This window comes from Macroventuria anomochaeta (genome assembly GCF_010093625.1).
Source record: "Macroventuria anomochaeta strain CBS 525.71 unplaced genomic scaffold BU25scaffold_33, whole genome shotgun sequence".
Taxonomy (NCBI): domain Eukaryota; kingdom Fungi; phylum Ascomycota; class Dothideomycetes; order Pleosporales; family Didymellaceae; genus Macroventuria; species Macroventuria anomochaeta.
Genome location: NW_022985394.1, coordinates 22777 through 44974, shown reverse-complemented (window position 1 = coordinate 44974; position 22198 = coordinate 22777). Strand labels below are relative to the sequence as shown.

The 22198-nt window shown below is 53.5% G+C and overlaps 10 protein-coding genes across 10 annotated transcripts; 7 read left to right on the top strand and 3 right to left on the bottom strand.

Annotated features, from left to right (window-relative positions):
* The first annotated feature begins 67 nt into the window (after positions 1-67).
* Positions 68-2835, top strand: BU25DRAFT_413844 (Pet127-domain-containing protein). Its single transcript, XM_033707138.1, has 2 exons — positions 68-1803; positions 1852-2835. The coding sequence occupies exons 1-2, from the start codon at positions 331-333 to the stop codon at positions 2665-2667; spliced, it is 2289 nt and encodes a 762-aa protein (XP_033558144.1). The 5' UTR covers positions 68-330; the 3' UTR covers positions 2668-2835.
* A 132-nt stretch (positions 2836-2967) lies between these two features.
* On the bottom strand, positions 2968-3391 carry BU25DRAFT_413843 (uncharacterized protein). Its single transcript, XM_033707137.1, has 2 exons — positions 3060-3391; positions 2968-2999 (listed from the first exon to the last, which is right to left on the bottom strand). Exon 1 carries the CDS (start codon positions 3276-3278, stop codon positions 3099-3101), a length of 180 nt encoding a protein of 59 aa, XP_033558143.1. The 5' UTR covers positions 3279-3391; the 3' UTR covers positions 2968-2999; positions 3060-3098.
* Positions 3392-3573: 182 nt separating this feature from the next.
* BU25DRAFT_164823 (uncharacterized protein) lies at positions 3574-6366 on the top strand. Its single transcript, XM_033700761.1, has 5 exons — positions 3574-3771; positions 3822-3996; positions 4060-4179; positions 4241-5347; positions 5394-6366. The coding sequence occupies exons 1-5, from the start codon at positions 3688-3690 to the stop codon at positions 6242-6244; spliced, it is 2337 nt and encodes a 778-aa protein (XP_033558142.1). The 5' UTR covers positions 3574-3687; the 3' UTR covers positions 6245-6366.
* A 651-nt stretch (positions 6367-7017) lies between these two features.
* On the top strand, positions 7018-7735 carry BU25DRAFT_348858 (uncharacterized protein; the record flags this gene model as incomplete). The annotated part of the gene is made up of 3 exons (XM_033703222.1): positions 7018-7110; positions 7378-7460; positions 7543-7735. 3 exons carry the CDS (start codon positions 7018-7020, stop codon positions 7733-7735), a joined length of 369 nt encoding a protein of 122 aa, XP_033558141.1.
* A 1478-nt stretch (positions 7736-9213) lies between these two features.
* BU25DRAFT_413839 (ribosomal protein L28e) lies at positions 9214-10300 on the bottom strand. Its single transcript, XM_033707136.1, has 3 exons — positions 10130-10300; positions 9954-10078; positions 9214-9868 (listed from the first exon to the last, which is right to left on the bottom strand). The coding sequence occupies exons 1-3, from the start codon at positions 10283-10285 to the stop codon at positions 9694-9696; spliced, it is 456 nt and encodes a 151-aa protein (XP_033558140.1). The 5' UTR covers positions 10286-10300; the 3' UTR covers positions 9214-9693.
* Positions 10301-10531: 231 nt separating this feature from the next.
* On the top strand, positions 10532-11491 carry BU25DRAFT_164625 (uncharacterized protein). The gene is made up of 2 exons (XM_033700760.1): positions 10532-10829; positions 10907-11491. The coding sequence occupies exons 1-2, from the start codon at positions 10778-10780 to the stop codon at positions 11227-11229; spliced, it is 375 nt and encodes a 124-aa protein (XP_033558139.1). The 5' UTR covers positions 10532-10777; the 3' UTR covers positions 11230-11491.
* Positions 11492-11752: 261 nt separating this feature from the next.
* Positions 11753-12753, bottom strand: BU25DRAFT_348749 (RNA-binding domain-containing protein; the record flags this gene model as incomplete). The annotated part of the gene is made up of 2 exons (XM_033703216.1): positions 11753-12665; positions 12728-12753. 2 exons carry the CDS (start codon positions 12751-12753, stop codon positions 11753-11755), a joined length of 939 nt encoding a protein of 312 aa, XP_033558138.1.
* Positions 12754-13181: 428 nt separating this feature from the next.
* On the top strand, positions 13182-13449 carry BU25DRAFT_461453 (Tom7-domain-containing protein; the record flags this gene model as incomplete). Its single annotated transcript, XM_033710445.1, has 3 exons — positions 13182-13208; positions 13265-13377; positions 13428-13449. 3 exons carry the CDS (start codon positions 13182-13184, stop codon positions 13447-13449), a joined length of 162 nt encoding a protein of 53 aa, XP_033558137.1.
* An 854-nt stretch (positions 13450-14303) lies between these two features.
* On the top strand, positions 14304-17612 carry BU25DRAFT_424354 (uncharacterized protein; the record flags this gene model as incomplete). Its single annotated transcript, XM_033708279.1, has 4 exons — positions 14304-14773; positions 14818-15612; positions 15671-16632; positions 17167-17612. 4 exons carry the CDS (start codon positions 14304-14306, stop codon positions 17610-17612), a joined length of 2673 nt encoding a protein of 890 aa, XP_033558136.1.
* A 2510-nt stretch (positions 17613-20122) lies between these two features.
* On the top strand, positions 20123-20976 carry BU25DRAFT_424353 (uncharacterized protein; the record flags this gene model as incomplete). Its single annotated transcript, XM_033708278.1, has 3 exons — positions 20123-20603; positions 20651-20828; positions 20958-20976. 3 exons carry the CDS (start codon positions 20123-20125, stop codon positions 20974-20976), a joined length of 678 nt encoding a protein of 225 aa, XP_033558135.1.
* Between the last annotated feature and the right edge of the window lie 1222 nt (positions 20977-22198).

Genomic DNA, 22198 nt, shown 5'->3' with positions numbered 1-22198 from the left:
ATGAGCTCGGCGCGTTCACAAGCTCGACACGTACTCAGCAGACCGCGCAAGTGAAGCTCTGTGCAGAACATCCCAAAGCAGCGCCCTGCAGGACAAGACACAGCTGCTCAGCGGAGCAGCAACGGCGGCGCTGTGGGTCTCAGGAACCAACGCGCATCAGCGGGACCTCGAGAGAGTTGGTGATGGCGTGCAGGGCCAATACGTCAAGCGTCGATCGGTCGGAGGTTTTGGGCGGTAAACACCGACAGAATTTCTGACAATGGAAAGCGCGATTGGCCATCGTCGACGCGTTCAACCATCACGCTCGTTCAACCCCGGTTACTTTTTTCGATGCTCAGGAGTAGTAGGACCATCGCCCAGGCTGCGCCATGGCGTAACACCTCAGTATGTTGGTTCTGCGCCACCCGCAGCCAGCTCACAACCCATCAACGGCGGTCCTTCAGCGCCACCGAGACCCTGTCCAAGAGATCGAAAGGCGCCAGGAAGAGTCAGACGCTCAAGAACCTCAAGCATGATCCGGCCATCACGAACAAGTTCTTGGGAGCAGAAGAGGCTGTGGACGATGCGCACGCAAAGGACGGGTCCAGCGACGACAACGGCCGTATACGAAAGATCCCTACTGAGGAAAAGAAGAAGGATGAGGCTAAAGGAGAAAAGCTCATGTCCCTCAAGGAGGCTCTCATGGGATCGTCCATGAAGGAACTGACTGGCCAGAAGGGCAAAAAGAGGAAGAAAGCGCTGGATATCAAGATAGAAGAGGTGGCCCCAGAAGACTTCACTTTCGAGCCTGTCGAGGTCGACATGCCGCCCGTACCGATGCTCGCCTACGGCCTCGACCGTGTCCTGTTCAATCCTGGCGTCTACCGTCTGCAGGACCCCCGAACAGGCGTCTACAACTTCGATCCCTACCTGGAGAAGATCATGCCCGTCGATGAGTTCGACTTCGATGCGTTGAGCGAATACAAGACATCGTCAAAGGATGAGGATCTGCTCGCCGTCACCAGGAGATTGGGTGTCAAGTACACAGGATCGACATCCAGCATGTCAAGCGTGCTTCAGCACTTCCACTTCCTACTGTCCGCTCATCGAAGGCTCGATCACAGCATGCTTTCGAAGAACTTCCCAGATCCCACCGACAAGTTCTCGAAGATCACACAAGGACCAGACGCCATCTTCTTGCGATACAAGAAAGGCGTGTATGCGATCGACGCCGACAAAACCTATGATACCCCCAACGTCATGAGCTGGCTCGGCCATTCTCTCGAAAAACTCCTCACGACAGAGCGCGCCGAGTTCGAGCGCTACCGCAGATCAAATCCGGAGCAGACGCCGGCGGAAGGCGATTCGGCGAGATGCTTCCACTACTCGAAGCAGGGAAGCATTTTGATGCGCTCTCAACTCGACGCCCAAGACCCTCGCCTGCCCGGCGCTGGCATCTTCGACTTGAAGACACGGGCCGTAGTATCTATCCGCATGAACCACAAGGAGTACCAGGAAGGGCTTGGATATCAGTTGCGTTATGCACAGGGTGAGTGGGAGTCGTTCGAACGAGAGTTCTACGACATGACTCGTGCCACCATGTTGAAGTATTCGCTTCAAGTGCGCATGGGCAGAATGGACGGCATCTTCTTGGCTTACCACAACATTGAGCGCATTTTTGGCTTTCAGTACCTCAGCCTTGCGGAGATGGATCAGGTTCTTCACGGACAAACCGACACATGCTTGGGTGACCGGGAGTTCAAGCTGTCCATTGGCCTGATGGAAGAGCTCCTGAACAGAGCCACGGAGAAGTTCCCCGAGACAGTAGGTGCACTCAATATTTCAATCTGGAGAGCATACTAACGCTTTTAGTCGATCCGCCTCCACTTTGAAACCCGCGACACAAAGTCACCGTTCATGTATGTCTTTGCCGAGCCCGTCACAGAAGAGTGCGCAGACGAGATCCAGAACACTGGAACACAATACGCAAAGGAGTGGGCGCGCCGCGTCGTAGGCGTCGGGAAGAACGACCCCGAGGCACAAGAAGCATGGCAAGACTTACAGGAAGAAGTCGACGAGCAGGTCAGCGAGGACGGCATAGCAAACAAGGACGTCGAAACAGCAGCGGCGAGCCAGGAAACGAAGACTTCCGCTGAGAGCGAGGCTGCAACTGAGGGCGAAACCACCATCGAGAATGCCGAGCCCACCGCCAACGAAACCGAGAACGACGAATCGGTCATCGCGCCACCCAAGTTCGAAAAAGACACAACCAGCTCCGGGCCTCTGATGGGCTGGACGCTCACCGTCCGCAACAAAGTAAACGGGCACTACCTCAAGCGGCCCGAGAAGCTCGAGCCAGAGGACAACTGGCAGATTGAATACCATGTCAACGAGATCGATCAAAATTCTGTTTGGCAGCTCTACAACGCGACTAAAGAACGCAGGCGTCAACTCATCGGCCAGAACGACGATGAGGAGAACAAGGGCTTGGCGAATTACAGGAAGATTATTCAGAGGTATGCGAGCAGGGGGAGGACGTGGAGGACGAGGCAGGATCAGATCGATGAGGAGCGCGGCGTACAGCTGTATAAGCCTCTCGGTCCCGGGACTCCCGAGTATGCGGCGAGGTCGAATGATGAGGCTGCGTCTGAGCCTGTACCTGAGGCGGCTACAGAGAGCAGGGAGTAATGTTAGATAGATCTCGTGAGGTACGAGATATGTTGTAACATATGTTGTATATTGCATTGTAGACACGATAGACCACGATTTGTACAAAAGCGAGATTGGGGAGCTTAGAGATATCATAGCATCAACGGCGTTTTTCTTCTGTAGAATTGCGCTATGCCTTGAACGTAGTCGGGGTTTCCATCCCAAGCAGTGTCCTGTCTGCGCATCATTTTGGTGACAGCAACCGCCACAGCTTCCATATTCACGTTGTTGCTTTCGAATGATGCGTTGCCTTTTGTTGCAGAGGCTTTTGAGCCACCAGCCGTCGCACAGAACATCATCATCGTACGATTCTGGAGCCATTAGTGCGAGCGCTCTGCGATAGCCCAGGTCGCAGCCACCAGTGAAGGTACCTCTAATGAAGCGGGAATACGGCCGGAGATAATCGCCATTCACCCGGTAGAAGCACTGCAGAAAAGCAGGTGATGAGGGGAGACAGCAGTCAGAACAGACAAAGCGTGTACAGGATCCGGGGGCGCCGGCTGGTACATGATGGAACAAACGTGCTTCCTGGGAGCCTTCACCAAGGTCTCGTTGTGGTCCTCCGGTCGGGGCATTGGGCAGCCAGGCATATTGAAGTCCATGGCTCAAATTGTGAGCAGAGCGAGTGCGACGCAATGTTTCGCACGGTGGAGAACAGTCAAACATTGTGCAAGTCAGTTGACTTTTAGGTGTTACAGAGGACCGCCGCGGCGAAGGTGGGAAGTCTGATGGCGGAGCCCAGATCCCTGCAATTCGCGTCGTCATTGTAGCTCCGAGAGCTCCTTCGCGACCGAGCGCAATTGCACCTCCCCGCTATGTCTCCCAACACGAACCTCACGAGCTACCGCATCCTGTCTCTCTCTCACGTACTCGCCATTTCGTCCTATTGCTAGCACGCGCCGTTTGCTGCCTCCATTGCGCCCCGCTTGGACAGAGCCTGAGAGCTCCACCACCACCACCACCACATCGTTACAACACCACACCACCAGAGCTATCACCATGGCAGACCAGGAAAATGCGGGGATGCTCCAAGAGCTCAGCGGCTACCAGCTACAATATGACGACTGCCAGAAGCTACTGAAGGTTCGCCACTATGCCGCGCGACCAGGCAGCACAAAGCTAAAGGAGGGCAGGTCTTCAATGGCGACTTGGGGCAGGCGGCAGAGAAGTTCTTCAGCTCAGACATAGCGACCGTGCACAAGCTCATCGATGGATCAACACCGACCTGGGACGAGAGCGCATTCGGCGCAAGCAGGTACGCTGACGAATCGAACAATAGTGTGCCCAGTATGTTGGCACCCTACTCAGGTAATCGCATAGACGCCAGCTGACGAGCTTCTGCTTCAGCATTCAATATTGACTACCCGCCAGGCTTCGACAACCACCCTCGCAGCGGCGCCAACAGCACAGCGCCTACCCGGCCGAACTCGCGGATAGGCACGCGCCCAGGCTCGGCGTTGTCGACACATGTGGGGGACGATCCCATGCAAAGTCAGTAGTCTCGTGGGAGACTGTGAGAATGGAAGGCTGAGTCGAGGCTGACATGCGCCAGGTATCGAGAAGGGGCAGGAGTCGGGCGTTACAGGCAACGCGAAACCCGTCTTCGGACCTGCTACTCGCAGTAACTACGACACCGCCAACTGGGCCATGGTCCCAGCCACGACTGCGTCCGAGTACATCGCCGATCCGCTACCGAGCCAGAGGCAGCGAGAAGAGGGCCAGCCCGCCATCCTCAAGCCTTCACCGAGATTCAACTACTTTCCAGCTATGCTCACTATCCTACATTCGATCCCGCAATTTCGAAACGCGCTCTTGTCGCCCGCAGTGACGCAAGACGACTACTGGGTGGGCGATGAATGGTGGAAAGGCAATCCCGCAGGACGAACACGTATTGTGGATAGTACAGTTGGATGGGATGAAGCTTATGGACTCGAAATCATTTACGAGACACAACGTCTGATGGCCTTCCTGGACAACACTGACAGGGCCTACACAACAATAGAGTCGATGTTGGATATGGACGCCTGGAAGCAACTCGAAACGCCCTCCCTCGAAGATCCAGACGACGACATGCTGAAGTTTCTCATATTATGGAGCGCAGCCTATGCGAGACGGAATCCAGATTTTCAGATCAACGGCATGTTGCGGTCGGTCGTCAATGCTCAGCAACAGGTCAACAGTTTTGTCCTCGATAGTACGGTGTCGAAGCGCGACGGGAGAGCGACAGATATCTACGATGTGCTCGATGACACATTCTTTCCCAGCTCAGACGGAACTGCCCATATCATGGACATAAGCAATGTCTTGATCTTTCGACTAGAAGGCTCGAAACAAGATGGTAACGAGCTGGGTTGCCGCGTTCCTGCGACACTTTACGCGGACCGATACCTCGAAAAGAACAAACATGTCATTCAGGCAATGTTCGATGAGATGGCCGTGCACAATTCTCAACTGAACAGCATCAAGGATCAGACCGATAGGCTCAAGTATCACACGCCGGCAAAGCGCAATTCCAAGACGGTTGATACCTTGAAGTTGATCAAGACGAGCATGAAAGCTTTCCAGCCCAAGGCGGGCGAAGAGGAGCCCAACGCAAAAGACGCTCCTACGCTAGCTCAATTACAAAGGCTGTACGAAAGTGTCGAGAGCAAGTTAGCCGGTAAGTGACATAGGTCCGTGTGCAGAACGTTTGCTAACTACGTTAGCCCTTGAGGAGCAGCGCAAGCAGGCCCAGGAGGCACTCAACAACATCTCCAACCGTTTCAAGCCTACTATCGACGATGGCGCCGAAGCACTGATCGATCTCACTGAGCCCGACTACCCCGAAGGGCAGTTCGCCCAAGACGCAATGCACTACCCTTACCAGCTCTACGGCGTAGCAACCCGCCGCGATGTCATCTACCTCCTCCATCCCGACACCACTTCCAACACTCCCGGCGCGAAGCAATGGTGGCGCGTGCAGTACGACTCTGAATCTGGCCCCGCAAATATTATTCGCGACCGCGTTGATCTGCAGCAGGTCCTCGAGCGAGCCACCTCCGAAGCCGCGTCTGTACTGCTCATCTACGCTAACGAAGCCGCTACCTCTGAAGCCCCCATCCCCTTGTCCAAGCCCCTTGAAGACTTCGTCAAGAAAGACAAGCTATGTTTCCTTGAAGAATTGCAGAAGAATCACGACCTAGGGGCTGGGGGCGGATGGGATGATTTTGGGGATGAGTTGAGAGGAGATTGGGACAAAGAGACACATCCGCCGGAGTATAACCATGATTGGGCTAACATCAGCTCCCAGCAGTATCATGACGAGACGAGCAAACAAGGCTCAGGCATGAGTTCTGCGACGCTAACACCAAATACGGAGATGGATGGTGAATCCGGGGTACGCGAGATGGTCGAGGTGAACGGCGGTATGGATGCATTGACTGGTCTGAGGAGCGACCCCATGGAGGTAGACACACAGACACCAAGTCGCGATACGCAGATGGTGGACGTAAAGGAGGTGCCTGTTGATGAACCGAAGACGCAGCACATTGAGTTTGCGGAAAAGAAGGGCGGTTAGAAGCTGTTGCTTGATGCGCAGGCGTACGACAAGGCTGCTCCCGAGGTCACGGTGGATGTCAAAGAGGTGACGCCCGAGGAAACTCAGTCACGGCGCTCCTGCTTGGCGAGTGTGATGGGCGGGCAGTGGTCGCATGACGATGCAGAGGGCGTGGATGATTTGGTAACCTTCATGAAGCTAGAGTCAGAGTTGCAGCGCACCATCCTGGCGGAGATGATGGGCGGGCAATGGAAATGTTGAAGGCATGGTGAAATGCATAGCTTGGTGTTTGGTGGCATTGCTGCATAATGTAGTTCATGGTATGCATATCCTTGGGTCAGATAGATTCGGACATCTCATGCGGATCGACTCCGTGACCTTTTGTGGGCTTCTTCTTCAAGTGCCACCTGCACGATTTTTCGTGAAGATTGGCTGTGTATACGAATGTGCAGATATGCTCAACTTATCAGTCTTGGAAGTAGGGTCGACGTGTAGTGAGAAGTGCAGACTATCGACCTATACAGCTAGAACCAGAAAATTGTCTTCCCAAGGTTTTACCACATCCTTGGGTACGTTTGTGCCAAGAAACAGATTCAAGGAGTGGTAGAATGTCGTTCCTGCCGATCAAGATGCCGAACATGCCGCGCTCCAAACGCGAACATCCCTGTCCATCTCCGATTAGCTCCCGCTGCAGTTTGACATCACCTCATCAAGTTGCAATTTTGTCAGAATAACCATCCGTTCAATGACAACCAGACTGTGGTAGACGCATTTGGCCCTACAACCTTTCCAACATGGTGCGTGAACATGGCAGTCTGATGAAGGATGCCGAGACGAATCAGGCGGCGTGGGAGGCGGCGAAGGGTGCGGCGTATGGTGGTGTTAAGGTATGTTGCACGCGCTATGTCGTTGGATGTCTTCGAGGTCCTACCTTCAAGTTCCTTGTCAGCTTGAGACTTCTGGCCTATCCTCACATACACGAGTTTTTGCTCCATGGCCTCTGCATCCCATTGCTGCTATTACGTCATGAGGAAGAGTTGAATCAGTGTTCGAACGGGCTTGCGTTGTTGCTTCAACGTATTGTTCCGTGCGTTAGGAAACTCCAATGGTTGTTCTCAAGTTCTTCTTTGGTGCATGCTAACAAACCATCACAGTGGGGTGCCTTTTTCGCAGTAGCAGGGGGTGTCGCATATGCCTTCTCGCCGTTATATCGAGGACTCACAGTACAGTTCAAGACGTAAGCGCTCATTCCTGATCCTCTTCATGGCATGACCTCTTGTCACACGCTTCCTCTTCTACCCGGTGCTGAGATTGGTTAGGTACATACAAATGTCCGCCATGGTCTTTGGCGGCATGATCGAAGCGGACAGCAGAATGGTCAAATATCAGCTAGCAGTACGGCAACAGAAGAAGCTGCAAACAGACATGGCAGCGTGGCGAGCATATGAGAAGGAGTTTGAAGAGCATGGGACGCCTGGTGTGGCATCTGAGAGCAACGTAGCCAGAAAGTGAGCCGGTGAGCAACACACGAGCATCATCGAACAAGCTGTATCAAAGTCGACTGTTTTGTATTTTGCTAAGACTCGAAGATGGAGGCGTCAGAGCGCGTCTCATGTCCGTTAATTACATATCGAACACCAGTGTACACTAGTCCGGGTCACTTGAGTCGCCTAGTTCGGGCGAGCTGCCTGAGGCTCTTCCTTTGTCATCACTTCCATTGCCGTTCGATTCGTCACTACTCTCGTCGCCGTTCAGCATCATCTATCTCCCTGTCGTTGTCTGGAGCTCTGTCAGCCTCTAACATACTATCATCGTTGGCCAGAATGAGGACTCATGGTCGTCACAAGCGTTATATCCACTTGCGCACCGTTTCCTACACTCACTAACGCTACACTTTTGCGCCACCATGTCGACAAGGGTACAGTTCTGTGATAGTAGCGTCGACGATGTAGGTGAACGTGGAAGCCGGTATGATAGGAGGAGAGCAAATGCAGGTTGAAGTAGGATAAGAGGTGTTGGTGTTTCGATGTTTCTGGAGGATTTAACTCGCATCTATACTGTCTAGGCGGTGCTCATCGATGGCATGCTAGTCGGAGAGCCCGCAATGATCCTTCTGAGCTATGTTTCAAAATCTACGACACCAAGTCCTCTCCTCTTTCCGCGGAGTGGGCTCGACCAGCCAAGCAGATTGCTATCCCGTAGGAGCGGCTCCATGCAGCCCCTTTCCGTGACCACTATTTTGTGGAGGCATCCAGTGATTTCACGATGTTCAGCCCTGATCGCTTGAGCTTTTATGACATAACGATCAGCCAGCAGAGTAAGCCGGCAAGCTGGAGGTGTTTGGAGGTGTTTTCTTGAGCGTAGAAAGCCTGATGTACCAGACCTTTAGGTCTCGACAAGAGCCGCGTCGATCTGTTTGGAGGAGGTCAACTCGCCATCGCTGGTGTTGAGGCTGTGTCTAGCTAAGTGGCTTGTTCGTCGAAAGTGTAGATCTGCAACTAGTCACTAGCGACGGGCGGGGTAGGACCAGATGTATGGACGCCTGTGTGCAGGCATCGGCGCATACTTACACGAGGTCCTAATGACATCTGTCAGTCCACGCCTTGAATGCTGCCAAAGCTTCGTCTATAGAAAGTGTAGCTTCGCAGTGAAGACAATTGTAGCTGCGCTATGCGTAAATGGTACCACTGTTGCCGGTTCCTTGGAAGTTGTGTGCCATCTATGTCCATCGAATGAGCCCTATCTGCTTTGCTAAAGCAGTGTAAGTAGTGTTCAGAACCGAGAGCAATTTCTCCCACCAATCACTGCATCATACGACAGCATCAATAGGACAGGAGCTCACACCTACCCACTACCATAATGCAGCCCGGGTAGAGGATACTAGCTGTACAAGGTGTCGTTCGCTCCCACATCCAGAAAGTTGACATGATCTCAGAGGTTGGCATCTGGCCAAACTCACTCACTTGCTTGCTTGCTTACTTACTTGCTTGCTTCCTTACAGGTTGGGCCCCTTGCAAGAACAATGGCTTCGGGGCGTTGCTGGCTGATTTGGAGTGATTTGGATGAAGGCGATCGACGTAGCGGTGAGGATGGAAAGCATCTCGACACGGGCTTGAGGTCTCTCCAAGCTGCAGTTGATTTCAAATGCTGAGGAAGAGTAGATACTATCGGTTATCCTTTTCGGTGTGTCGCCAAAGTTACTCGAAACAACTCTTCTTGTCCTTTGGACGTGAGTGAGACCTGCACTGCTATCAGTCGTGCCTTGGGGCTTTTTCACTTGCAGTGCCCGGACAGTATGTGGGTTTCGAAGCATTTCATTCCCGGCCGATCATCCACTACATCCGTGTTGACCTAGCTCGTAAACTTCGTTCATGCATCCCATTCCATGCGATCCATTCCCCAAAAGCAGCGAACTCCTCTATCCCTCGTGCGCGCAAACGCTCAACTATTCATCATTCTGATTGAATAGTTTATGCGCTGGCCTCGGCGGCCTTCTGTGCCTTCTTGCCCCTCAGCTTCTGGGCGGGGGAAGCCTTGACGGGCTTGCCGGCCTTGCGGATGGCGGAGGCGCGGGCAACGGCGTCCTTGCGGAGGTCGGGGCGGTAGTTGCGCTTGGTGGTGCTGTTGACGATGGCGGAGTAGAGCCTAGATAACCGTTAGTCCATTCTCCTTTATGCTCCAACTGGGCGTGTATTGGGTGGTTCGCTGGTAGGCGTTGTCGGAGACGTACTTGCGCGAGCCCTTGGAGGCGCCGAAGGTGGTGGTCTGGGTGGAGGTAGCGGGCTGGTGGTGCTTGTCGGCCTTCTTGACGACGAGAGTGACGCCGCCGTTCTCAGAGGAGATGACACCGATGGCCTAATCATTATCAACACACGTCCCTTGCCCCTCCAATGGGTGATTCCTGACCTTGTTGGCGATCTGGCCCTCGTTCTTGCGGCTGTAGACGTTCCTCAGGTTCAGCGGGTCGCGGGAGAACTGGACGCCGTTGGCCCTCTTGACGAGGGTGGCGCTGTGGCCCTTGGTCACTGTCCAGGCAAGGTCGTGCGAAATAGTGGCGGCCATTGTGTCGGTATGGGGTGTTGATACGCGGGTACGGACTTTTCGGTATGCTCGCGAATGTGCGATTTCGACAGCATGCGCCGCTTAGTGTGCGCGGGGATGGAACAACTGTGCGGCCGAGCTGCTAGTCAGCCGCTGTGGCTGAGCTGCCGGGGCTTGGGCTGGCCCTCCACGCTAGGGCTGTGACGATCACGGAGCGCGAACAGCGTCGTCAGCTTGCGATAGTACCCAGAAACGTCTTGTTGCCTGCTTCGAGCTGAAAGAGACTCGTTGCGAGCTCAGCGGGCACACACTGCGACTGCAGCTTCTTCAACTCCGACTTTCCTTGCGCTTCTTCCCTTTCATACCAAGCCTCCTGCCGCTTCTTCCGCATCGTATTGACCACCACCTGGTCGCACTCCCGAACACCTCCGCGCAGACGTATACCTCCAGCGGCCACTTGAACCCCCCCCCCCCCCCTAAAAGCTTTGCGCAAACACGTCTCTCACCGCCATAATGGGCTACATGCACTACTCCATCGCCTTCTTCGTCCTCGCCGTCGGCACCTGTACGTCCACCACACCCCTGTCCCCCTTCCATCCAAACGCTCCACCCATCCCCAAAACACATGCTCACACCGCCTAGCACTCTACCTAACACGCGCGCGCTGGCTCCCCCTCCTCCCACGCCTCGCTCCCGCGCCTCTCTACCAACGCCTTCCCACCTCCTTCCGCGAAGATATCGAAGCCGGCTTACACTCCTCGGACTTTGACCTAACGGGCAACGTCGAAGGCGACTCGCGGCAAGGCCTCGATGATGCGGGGAAGAAGGAGGTGCTGCGCATCATGAAGAGGAAGAACGTGGGCTTTGATGAGGCGAGGAGGTTGTTGATGCAGGAGCGGTTCAGCAAGGCGGGGGTAGGGAGTGATGGCGTGCCGCGGGATCCTAAATTTGTTTCGTTCTCGTGAGGATGGGAAGCGTGTAAGGGGTTGGTAGTAAGGGTTTGGGGTCCGTCTGGTTAGCGTTTTCTTCAGAGTGTTTTGGTTGATCGCATCTGGGTTTCCTTTGTCAGTTGGATCTGGGAGGGAGCTTCGGGACCTGAGGCCATGGACACTGTCACATGGCGCCCTATTTGGCATCACGGATGTCGACTGCAGCGAGACGGCTGTTCTGGTATTCGTTCTTCTCCGTTCATTGACTCCTTTGTCTTTTGCTATCCTATGGACTTGCCTGTCCACGGTCCTGTTTGACCTGCTTCATCATACTAATTCAACTCTCTCCAATCCCCTCGCCAAGGGCTGCGCCGAATCGATCCTCTCTTTGGGTATATATGGTGCATCTAGCTTCGTGGCTGAGGTTGTGTTGTCGTTCAGCGAGTGGAAGTCCGTGGGAACGACATGCACGTCTCCTTCGCGCCTCGTCGGCTGGACGTGAGTTGAGTGCAGCGCTAAAGCGCGGCGCTGGGGTGTAGGGAGCAAAGCGCGTTGGCGATCATCTCGGCCCAAAGCCTGGTGGACCGAAACCTGGAGGCGCACCAGGTGGCGGAGCGCCTGGAAAGCCAGGAGGCGGAGGGTAGAAGTTCGCAGGAGCTCCGCTTGGAGGGCGTGCCGGCAACCCAGCAGGTGGTGGTGCGAGAACGGGAGGAGCTCCCGGAGCCATAGGTGGAGGTCGCCCGTATCCACCGGGTCCGTTCGGCGTGCCAGCCATGCCCATCCGAGGATCTGGCATCTGACCCATGGGAGGGCCACCTGGTGGTACCATCGGTGTCGCTGCCTGGAACAGGTGTGCTGGCAAAGGCTGGACAGCAGGCGCAACACCGTGCGCCTTGGCCTGTTTCGCGAGCATGCGTTCTGCCTCGTCTCCGTGGCGCTCGCCCTTTCCGTCCTTCTTGTACGCGTACTGGACCGAGATCTGCTTGCTCATCATGTACTGGCCGTGCATGCTGGCGATAGCTGCATCGGAGGAGTCGAAGTCGCCGAAGGAGATGAAGCCGTAGCCCTTGGACAGGCCGTGTTCGTCGCGCGCGATCTTGGGTGCCACTGTGAGAGGCCCGAACTGGCCGAATGTGTCGTAGAGTGTCTTCTCGTCAATCATGGTGTCCAGGTTACCGACGAACAGCTCGGCGCCAATCTCCACGTTCTTCTGCTTGTCTGCTGATGCCTTGTTCACACGAATCCGGCTGCCGTAGAGGCCGACGTTGTTCATGATCTTGGGCGCATAGTCGGCCTCAGCCTCCGTGTGGAACTCGACGAAGCCGAAGCCCTGGTGCTGGCTGTTGACACGGTCGACCGGCATGTTGACGTTTCGTACGCGGCCGGCGTTGAGCATCAGCTCGTGGAGGATACGGGGAGTAACGCGCTCATGGAGGTTGCCGACGTATACGGTAGCCTCCTTGTTCTGTTCCCTGCGGCGCGTTAGCAGCTGCGGCACTGACGCGTGCGAGCAGACGTGTGCGAGCAGACGTACCAGTGGCGCGCACTTGGTGCCGACATGGTGGGCGAGCGTGATGGCAACGATGTGCAGCTCTTGCCCCAAGCGAATGTCCTCTTCTATCCACGGGTTGCGCAGAAGCAGTCACGGGTGCACGGGTGTGTCGGTGCGCGTGATTGCTTGATTGATTGATTGCTTGATTGGTTGCTTGATTGGTTGCTTGATTGATTGCTTGATTGATTGATTGATTGGTTTAGCGTCCTATGTGTGTCGGTGCGCCTGGGAAGATGATGCTAGAAGTTTTGGAGCTTCGACGCCGCGCTACTTTGCGTCGCTAGCGCCTCTGCCCCCGGCTTCAAGATTTTGGCATGGCCTCTGCCATCATCGACAACAGCCCCATCCGCCCATCACCAACTCCGCGTCTCGAGTGCCCGCCCCGAACTCGCGTCGCTTCGCCGCATCCCTCCGCACACCTCCGCCTACACACATCATGTTCCAGCTGTCTGAAGAGTCCAAGGTACGCTGTGCGCCGCCAAGAAACACCCTGCTTGTGCTATGCTAATCCACCACCAGGAGCGCATCGCGCGCATCATCGATGTCTCCCGCGTCGCCATCCACTACGGCTACCTGCCCTTGATCCTCTACCTTGGTTACTCCCAGAGCCAGCCCAAGCCCTCCCTCATCCGGTACGAGGCCCAGACAGCCTGGCCTGCACTACCAGCTTACGCATGCACAGTCTCTTCTCTCCGCTCGCATAGAGTCCGTCCCATGGCAATCCACATGGCAATCGAGCATTTCATCGACTGTTTCCATTTCACTGTACAACACCACTAACTCGGCGCATCGGTATTTGGGGGACGTTGGTTGGACTGGAAGCATGAATGGCAGACAAAGCTGCCCCACGCCGGGACGCATCTCCTCTATAGCACTCGGCACACTCGACCGTCTACGTACGGCATCGCAATCGTACATGGTACAACAAGCACCGCGGGCAAAAGCAATGGGCTCTACATAATCAACTGCGCTATGGCGTCCTGCTCTGTCGAGTAAGAGACCTGTTGACAAAACACCAAATGGACCCCTGCACGTGCGTGCTGCGCCTGTTGGCTTCCATCGGTTCCAGATTCGTTTGCCTATCTTCACGTCCCGAGCTACGCGGCCTGACAGTATTGACAGTCGGCAGGGCTGTTGCGGCAGCATCCGCGGACGCCAATGGTTGTCCGCGCACACCCCACGTGCTTCCCGCCTGGTTCGAACCGAACGCCGGTCCTCTACCTCATCCTCTGCGAACTGAAATGCCCCCACCCATCTGTCAAAATGAAGCATCGTTACCGGCCGCATGGCTTCGGTTTCATACCTGCGTCCGTTCTAGGGCGTACCGTCTACAGTCGCCTCATCGCCCTCACGTCTGCCGTGCCTCGTGTAAAGCATCAGCCTTCCCCAGATCTGCACTTTTCTCACAACGCCTGCCCACAGCTCGAATCCAACACTGTTACTGCTCGTCTCTGCGTCTTTGCGTCTTTGCGTCTTTGCGTCTTTGCGTCTTTGCGTCTTACACCCGCTCGGATAGGAATTCTCCCATTTGTTGCATGGTCGACTGTTGACCTTCACCATGCCTGTCCCCAATGTTGGGGACATACTAATGCTATCGCAAGTTGCCTGGAAAACTGGGCGAGCTTTTACCGCAGGTCGGAAAGATGCACCAATCGACTTCCAGGCGGTCGAAACCGATATCAGCGGACTCGCACAAGCTTTGAAGCAATTAGCAGAAACACTACATGCCGAGACTGATGCTAGCTTGATATCCAAGTCTGACCAAGGAACCCAAGATGCAGTCGCAATAGTTTTGTCTTCTTGCCAACGAACGATACACGACCTTGACTCCTTGGTCGATCGATATCAGGTTATCAGGAAGCACCGCACGGTTGGCGGCTTTGCCATTGAGCGGAGTTGGAGTGATCTCGTTCTGGCTCAATACGAGACCATCATATGGACTACCGAGGGCGGAAGCCTACATGACCTTAGCAGTCTACTGCAGATGCACACAAAGTCCATACGCATTCTTACTGAGGCGGTACAGAGGTAAAGTCTCCATGGCGTGTACAGTGTAGTGCTAAAGACTTTAGTGGATCTTTGTCGCAGCTGGAACGAGTAGTGACTCCCATGGCCGAACGTTTCGACTCGATGTACGACTTGCCCGGTAGTCTTGAAGAACAGCTTGACGAAGTATCTCGCTTTGTACAGGAGCTTGCTCTTGTAAATCCTACAAAACAAGCACCACCCATACCCCAACGGAATCCAGCAAGATCGCCCACAGCAGAGAATTCGGATCCGCTCGGTACGACCTCTATCCCGCTATCGCCATCAGCCTCATCGTCTCGACGAACAGGTACGAAAGCGATATTGCCGCACGCAAGACAGCGCTCCGAATCGGCAGTTTCCCTAACATCGAGACCAACCAGCAATGAGGTGTCTCCTACTCTGCCAGGCGGACATGCCACCATGCCGCCAACACCACCTCGGAAACGTGTGTCTGAATTCAGCTTCGGAGGCTCATCAGCACGCGACTCGATTAGCAGTTACGCATCGTCAACCTCGTCAGTACCGTCACGAGGGTCGCTGAATAGTAAACATACGCTCATCTCTGTTACCGAATCTTTGCCCCTTCCCCGGACGCCTGAGCTCAGTGAGACTATGCAACCAAACACAAGCTCCCTGACCCTTCTACCGCCTCCAGCGATAAGACCTTCTTCCTCTCAATCGACCCCGGACATCAGCAGAGTAAAATCGAACTCGACACTAAGCCCATTCCCAGTACGGCAGGACAGCATAACGAAGTTGCACCGCAGCTGCACCACAGCAAGCCAAAAAGCAGCTTTCGAAAAAGAAGCATTCCGCAACTCCGCCGTCCTATGTGACGTGTAAGCGTCCTTCCACCTCTCCCACGCACTCACACGTTAACCTACTGACGCCGCACAGCCGCGGCACCCTCCTCGAGTACTCTCAACAAACTGTCCCGGACCCCGATAACCCTGACCCCATCGCCGACATCGAAATGGTCTCAGCCTGCGACTCATGTCGGATTGCCGTCGTCCGGAAGCGCATCACGGATCCCGAGACGAAGAACGTCCGCGTTGTGACGTCTATATGGGCGCTTAGCGACGACAACAACGTCCGCGTCGAGCTCAAGATGGAGGATGGGGAGATGTACATACCCTACTCCAGCTACTTCTCACCCGCAAAAGTCAGCATGACGGTACCCTGCGAACTCAGATTTCACGACGTAAGGTACGGGAACCGCCTCGTCAAGTCAGCACGGACGAGCTGGGTGAACTACGTTTTCGAAGACTCGCAGGCAGCATCCCTCTTCCAAAACGAGATCATGGGCCGCATTCTCCTCGCCACATTCCGCACATCCAAGACCATGCGTATACACGAAGGCACGCTTTCTTCGTTCACATATGCGGAGCAGATGTGCGCGCTCGAGAATCTGAGGGTGTGGGAGGATACAGACACTGGTGCTGTTATTGGGTTGATACACTTCAGTGCGAGCTTCCGGGCCGGGTACCTCGCATTTTATTTGAACAGCAGTACGAACCCGGTTAAGGTTCAGGACATCGGTGGGAAAGAAGTCAAAGTCAAGGGTTTGAGGGTGCCGATTGCGGAGGCAGGGAGGGCGATGAGGAAGGATAGTGTTGTTGATGATGCGAATACTATTACTGAGGCCAGTGAGGGGAACGGCGGAGGTGATAGGGGCGGAGGTGGGAAAAGTGATCGGCGTGCTAGTGCTGCTGGTATGAAGAAGGGCAAGGGGAAGGGCAAGGCGGTGGAGGTTGATCGGAAGAAAGTCATTTCAGGCGCGAAGATTGAGTTTGCGAGTGAAAAGGAGAAGAGGGAGTTTTTGGAGCTGGTGGAAGAGTATCAGAGGCCGGGGAGGTTGTGTGAGTTGCCTGATTTGTTGGGTGTGAACTAATCTTGTGTCCATCACAAATTCCAAGAATGGACACACGTTCATGAGTCGTCGTTGCGGTCGAGTCAATTGGTCGGCACGATCGCTTCGCCTGATGTGTTCCTCAAAGCGTTATCGAACTTCAACGCGATTGATTAGATCATGGTCACAGTAGCCAGCGGCAACGTCGACATGTATACTGCCAGAGGGTGCGCTAGCTCAGCATTGGGTATCCAACGACCTTCCACCCCGCGCCCGTATATCCCATGATCCACAGATATCCATCCTAAACGTTCATATGTCGCTGCAGAAACTGTATGAAGCACCAGTCCCGAACAACTTAAAATGAAGCTTTCATGCAAGCGCTCAGAGGTAAGGAACAAAACGATGAGCGTCTCGTCTGGCTGAGGCACAGTAATCATGGCGCCACCAAAGCCATGAAATTGAAACATGGTATCGATAAGACTGTGGCGCCTCCCGTAATCCTGGCCCATCAATGACACGGTGATGCTTGACGGACCAACAGTCTACGGTGAAGAAGAGTATGAGGGCATTTATCGATGCCTGGATGACTCCGACGCCCACAGTTCCGACGACGAGGATGAGGACGGCGAAATGAATTGCTTTGAAATTTTTGACGAGCTCCTCGGGAAAGTCGAGAGGTTTTCGACTCCCGATAACAAGTACGGCAAGTACGGCATGAACAACAATACCAATAGCAGAAGTGCATCACCGAAACCAGACGCATCCAAATCACCAGAATCCATCAAACCCGGCGACTTCACGAGCACGAATGATGACACTGGCTTCGTCTCCTGCCAGCTCGGCGGTCTCCAATACTGCGAGACATTTCCGGACGTTAATACTACTGATAAAGATGTGACTCTTGCAAAAGACTGGCATAGCACTGAGTATATTCTTGTGGCTGGGATTGAGTGGACTGGGAAACTCGGTTGCATTTGGGTGCTCTGAAACTTCTGTACTGAAGGCGATGATGGACAAGTATATGCGTCTACGTGGGAATCAGTTGCCTGGGTAGCGACCGGAGGTCTTGGGTGACTGTGGGCAAGTATACGTGGCAATTCGTAGCTCAGTCTTATCCTGCCTTGATACGGGTTGGAGGTAGACGAGTTTTTGGTGAGTGGAATACTGAACCCTACACTCAAGTTTGTATCGCCGTTCCGTTCCCAACGATGCTTCCAAGAAGTCAAGATAGTGTTTACAAGATTTGGATGACACATCTCTATTTACCATGAGAGGAAAGTAACCTTTGTATTCTTGATACTCACTTCTATCGACGCGTTCTGCGCATTGTCGAGTTACTTCCCCCTCTTTGAGAGTAACTCAATCCCATTACCATCAATACTGTTCATAGGTACAAGTATGGATGTCATGTGTAGTATTGTTACTATCTGAACTACGGTTTGTGTGGAGGAAACCACTGTGAGGACTGTAGGTGTTTTCAAACGACCAGCTACACCCCATCCATGGACTTGCTAGGTCTGTTAGCCGCCAAGTCGTCAGATTGATTGCTTTGAAGATCACTACAAAGGTCAATGGTAACACGATTGCAACTTGGGCAGCCTCTGCTACAGTACTCCAAGAAGTATTGGAAGTGGGAGGAGTTCATCTGCCGCAGCATAGTTAGCATCTCCGCAGTCAAGAATACAATCTTCCACAGTACTGCTCTTGTGCACTCACATCACTACCAACAAAGTTCTTGTCTACAACTCACTCAACTTTGCAATATCTTCCTACAATCCAACATGCCCTACGGCATACTGGGCCCTGGACTAGCTACCCTTGGTAAAGTATAGAAACCCCGGTTACTTGTTATAGTCTAGAGAATACTCCTGTAGTGATTTCCTTTTTTTTGGAAATCAGTCACATGACCATTGCCTATTTTAGTAATATTTTACTAGATGCAATGTCTCTTTTATATATAGGTTATTTCCTGTTCAGGCAAGGATCTACTTGGGACGGTTCTGGGAGCACTACTATACAAGGCAACTGTTGAAGTTGTACTTTAAGCAAAGCTCGTAAGTACTTGTTGCGATTCGTGCCTTAAGCAAAGCTCGTAGACACTAGTCGATTGGTTCTTGGGGATGAGCAGAGGTACAGGGAGGCCGTAGGGGTTGACAGTCACCTAAGCAAAGCTCGGGTGGTCAGGGGTAGACTATCCGGGCGGGTTGTAATAACTTTCGTAAATAGTCAGGTAGTCGGCTAGTCAAAGACCGTGGCGACTGGTTGCAATGAGTAGTACAGAGTATACTGCTCGTACCGAGTATACTGCTCGTGCCGAGTATCGCCGACGCGGCCTCACTGCTCGGGTCAATCGAGTCGCTTGAGTTGCTCAACTGAGAGTGATGATCATACTGAGTATCGCCGACGCGGCCCCACTGCTCGGGTCGATCGATACTACAGTTCCTCGGCTCCTCTCGTATCGTTGCGTAGTCCTGTTTGTTCAGTGTTGTTGCGGGTTGCCCTTTGATCGTAACAGCGCAACACCAAAAAAAAACCTATACAATTGTCCCAAAGAGGCAAGCGCAAGGCCTCAGAGGTTGCAGCACCCAGAAAGAAGCAGAATTGTGGTAGTGCAGCTGCCCGTGGTTGTGCTGCTGCTGCGCCTTGCTCCCCATCCCCTCCGGCAAAATACAACAGCCGTGGCTGCCCAATCAGAGCACCACAAAAGTTAGAGTGAGAAACTTGTTCATATAGGTCTATAGACTACTCCACCAGAAATTCTCATAATAATAACCATTGTGTGTGGCTCTACAGCCTCAATTTTGGATTGATGATTTTGGTGTTTCGGCGCATTGCGCGCACAGACACGGTATGTCCGTGTGCGGGAACACCCCGCAAGTCACGGGGTGTAACTGGTCTTCCATGGGCACCGCGCAGACACTCACGTTGTGTTCTCGACAGGTGATACTCGACGGCTTCATTCGACTTGAATGACCCCAACAACTTGCATGTCTCCAACCACTTTGGACACGAAGCTATCACTCATGAGCTGTTCGTGGCTGTTGCTTTGTAACGCTCACGCCAAGCCTAAAGTGTCCGGCTTGATTTTAGCGCCAGCCAGTTCTTGGCGCGTCTACCCCCTCCTCAGGCGTGAGTACGCCGTTGCGGAACGCCGCTCCTGACATACCGCTCGCTGGGCCAAAAAGCATTCGGGTGATTGCGCCAACTGCGGTTTCTCAAGCTGCCTATACGCGGACCCGCAAGCCTTTCCTATGAACTCATCGAACATGAACGACGCAATTATCTACACAGGCCGCCCACCGGAACGAGAAGAACGGGCGTCAAGACCACAACCTGAGCCACTATCCACGCTTGAAAAGATTGTGAAACAGTTCCTCGATAAACCGATTCAGTTGTCCACCACCGATATAAGTGTACTACGGTCGTCCTTGCGAATGCAGCACGGATCGGATGGATTTGGGGGCTCGAATATACTTGCATCTCTTGCTGACACAATAATGTCAGCATCGATACTACTGAAAACACCGGACTCGATTAAGCGGATGCAGCTGTTTATGTTTTTCAGCTACGCAGCTGTGGTGGAGAAGAGGCTGATGGAGAGAAAGTCGAAGGAGGAGAAACTAAAAAGCAATTTGGTGGCAATGAAGAGGTCGATGAGAAGAAGTATCATTGATGAGAACCTGAACATATGGAAAGACGCTCAGGTCATTCAGGGACGTTATGAAGCCATTAACAACCTTGACACGGCCATCGAAAACCATGACAAGACCATTGAGAGCCTTGATCTAGCCGTTAAGAACCTTAACAAGGTTACAGCGAAAGTGTTGCGTGTATTCAGGGTAAATCTAGAGGCCAAGGCTCCATCGGCGTACAATTTGAAGACGATACGTAGGGGTGCACTTAACCTACATGAAGTTATAGCCACTTTGGTCGACGCAGGTTGGACACCAGCGCTTGCGACATTGTCAGTTATGAGCCGTGAGTGTATATGTTCAACATCGCTGGCTTTTGCTAAGGCAAAGCAGGTAGTCCGCCCCATTATGCGCGTTACAGTGCAATAAGCTCGAAATGCGCGGGACCAATTGCCAAAGGTTTAACGCGCAAGGGCCCCGCAGATCTTCCTCTCGGATGCAGCGACAACGGTGGCAGCGACATAGATATATGCGTTGCAGGGGAGCTCACCAAGCTGGACCCTTCGCTATGGTATGGGTATCCTTCTCTCTCTAAACCTCCCGACCATTTCTGACGAAAGCAGTCTCGAAGTGACTCACCGAGATCTTGGCTACAAGTTTGGCTGCAACTTAGATTTCCCATGCACTACATGCTTTCCAGGACATCCGCCACCACATAATACCGACGTTGCGATCAATCAGAGCCACGAAGTGAACAGCACCAGCGGGACAGCGGAACCAAGGCAATACGTTCGACCACTGCTGTCTCAGCACCTGCCCACCGGGCCAAAACCAGAGACACGGCTGCAACGGCAGGGTGGTATGAGCATAGAGGCAGTCCTGAACGCGCATGAGCAGCAATGAGGGGCTACTATTTCTGGTGTAATAGGCGTTGTTTCTCTGTGGGAGGCAGGTAGTTCGCTGTGGGCAGGCTGTGTGATTTCATCCATTGAAGCGCCTTAACAAGACGTTTTCCATGGTGCTCCACGTCTTTCAGCACATTGTTTTCAGTGCGCCCAGCTGCAATTAAAGACTACCTGACCAAGATTGTAAGCCGGGTGCTATCGGTATTGTCGAGCCCTATGGAGTCTTCTGGGTAGGGTTTGTCGAAAGAATGGCTGGAGTTATGTCGAGCGAGTTCTGAGAGGCTCACGTGGCTGTGTTTACCGTCCACCACGGTGAAGAAATTGATGCATTGCGAATCCTGCCATTTTCGCCAGCACGCATAGATCGGATTGAGCGTATTGAGTTGGTGACCAATAAGCAGTTTTTTTTTGGCAAAGAACCATAAGGAAGGCTCCCCAGGTCGTCAAAGCATACACAATCTAGGTCAGGTATAATATCGAGAAGGTCATTGTCTAGAGGCTCGAGGAGCGCTGTGAAGGAGGAGCGCTGTGAAGTCGGAACGCTCACAATTAAGGCTAGTGCGGCAACAGATCCAAGATGACATGGGTGCTGGGTGATGTACCCGGGCATCAACAAATACCAACGCATGCCTTTTCTGTTTACAGTGTGCACATTGTGGTCAGGTCTCACTCATCTTAAGCCCCTTCAGCCTTCCTTCACCAACACAGACATAACCATCCATTGTCATATCAAGTGTCGCGCAAGACGCGAGTGTCGAGACAGCTTCTAGTTGGAAATGTCTTGATGTCTTTCAACAGTACCGGACGGTGAAATGTAGTTGATGAAACATGATCCGGCTCGACTCATCGAGACTCTCGCATGATTCGGCAACTTCCAACCCATTCGCCATCTGTACTCACACTAAATTTCGCGTCAATAACATCAAGAAAACATTATCGCGAAGACACACTCCTGCAATGATTAACTTATATATGCGAAGTAACTCTGAGTGGCCTACCTTGAGGTGGCGCCTCCGCTTGGTAACCTCAGATGTAA

Bases quoted from the DNA above. Each gene is read 5' to 3' on its own strand.
- BU25DRAFT_164823 (XM_033700761.1), top strand. From the start codon at position 3,688: ATGGCAGACCAGGAAAATGCGGGGATGCTCCAAGAGCTCAGCGGCTAC. The intron at 3,997-4,059 runs GTAATCGCATAG...ACTACCCGCCAG, and splicing joins TATGTTGGCACCCTACTCAG to GCTTCGACAACCACCCTCGC. The intron at 4,180-4,240 runs GTCAGTAGTCTC...GACATGCGCCAG, and splicing joins GGGGGACGATCCCATGCAAA to GTATCGAGAAGGGGCAGGAG.
- BU25DRAFT_413839 (XM_033707136.1), bottom strand. From the start codon at position 10,285: ATGGCCGCCACTATTTCGCACGACCTTGCCTGGACAGTGACCAAGGGC. The intron at 10,079-10,129 runs GTCAGGAATCAC...GATAATGATTAG, and splicing joins AGGGCCAGATCGCCAACAAG to GCCATCGGTGTCATCTCCTC. The intron at 9,869-9,953 runs GTACGTCTCCGA...ACGGTTATCTAG, and splicing joins GCCTCCAAGGGCTCGCGCAA to GCTCTACTCCGCCATCGTCA.
- BU25DRAFT_413843 (XM_033707137.1), bottom strand. From the start codon at position 3,278: ATGCCTGGCTGCCCAATGCCCCGACCGGAGGACCACAACGAGACCTTG.
- BU25DRAFT_164625 (XM_033700760.1), top strand. From the start codon at position 10,778: ATGGGCTACATGCACTACTCCATCGCCTTCTTCGTCCTCGCCGTCGGC. The intron at 10,830-10,906 runs GTACGTCCACCA...CACACCGCCTAG, and splicing joins CGTCCTCGCCGTCGGCACCT to CACTCTACCTAACACGCGCG.
- BU25DRAFT_413844 (XM_033707138.1), top strand. From the start codon at position 331: ATGCTCAGGAGTAGTAGGACCATCGCCCAGGCTGCGCCATGGCGTAAC. The intron at 1,804-1,851 runs GTAGGTGCACTC...TAACGCTTTTAG, and splicing joins CGGAGAAGTTCCCCGAGACA to TCGATCCGCCTCCACTTTGA.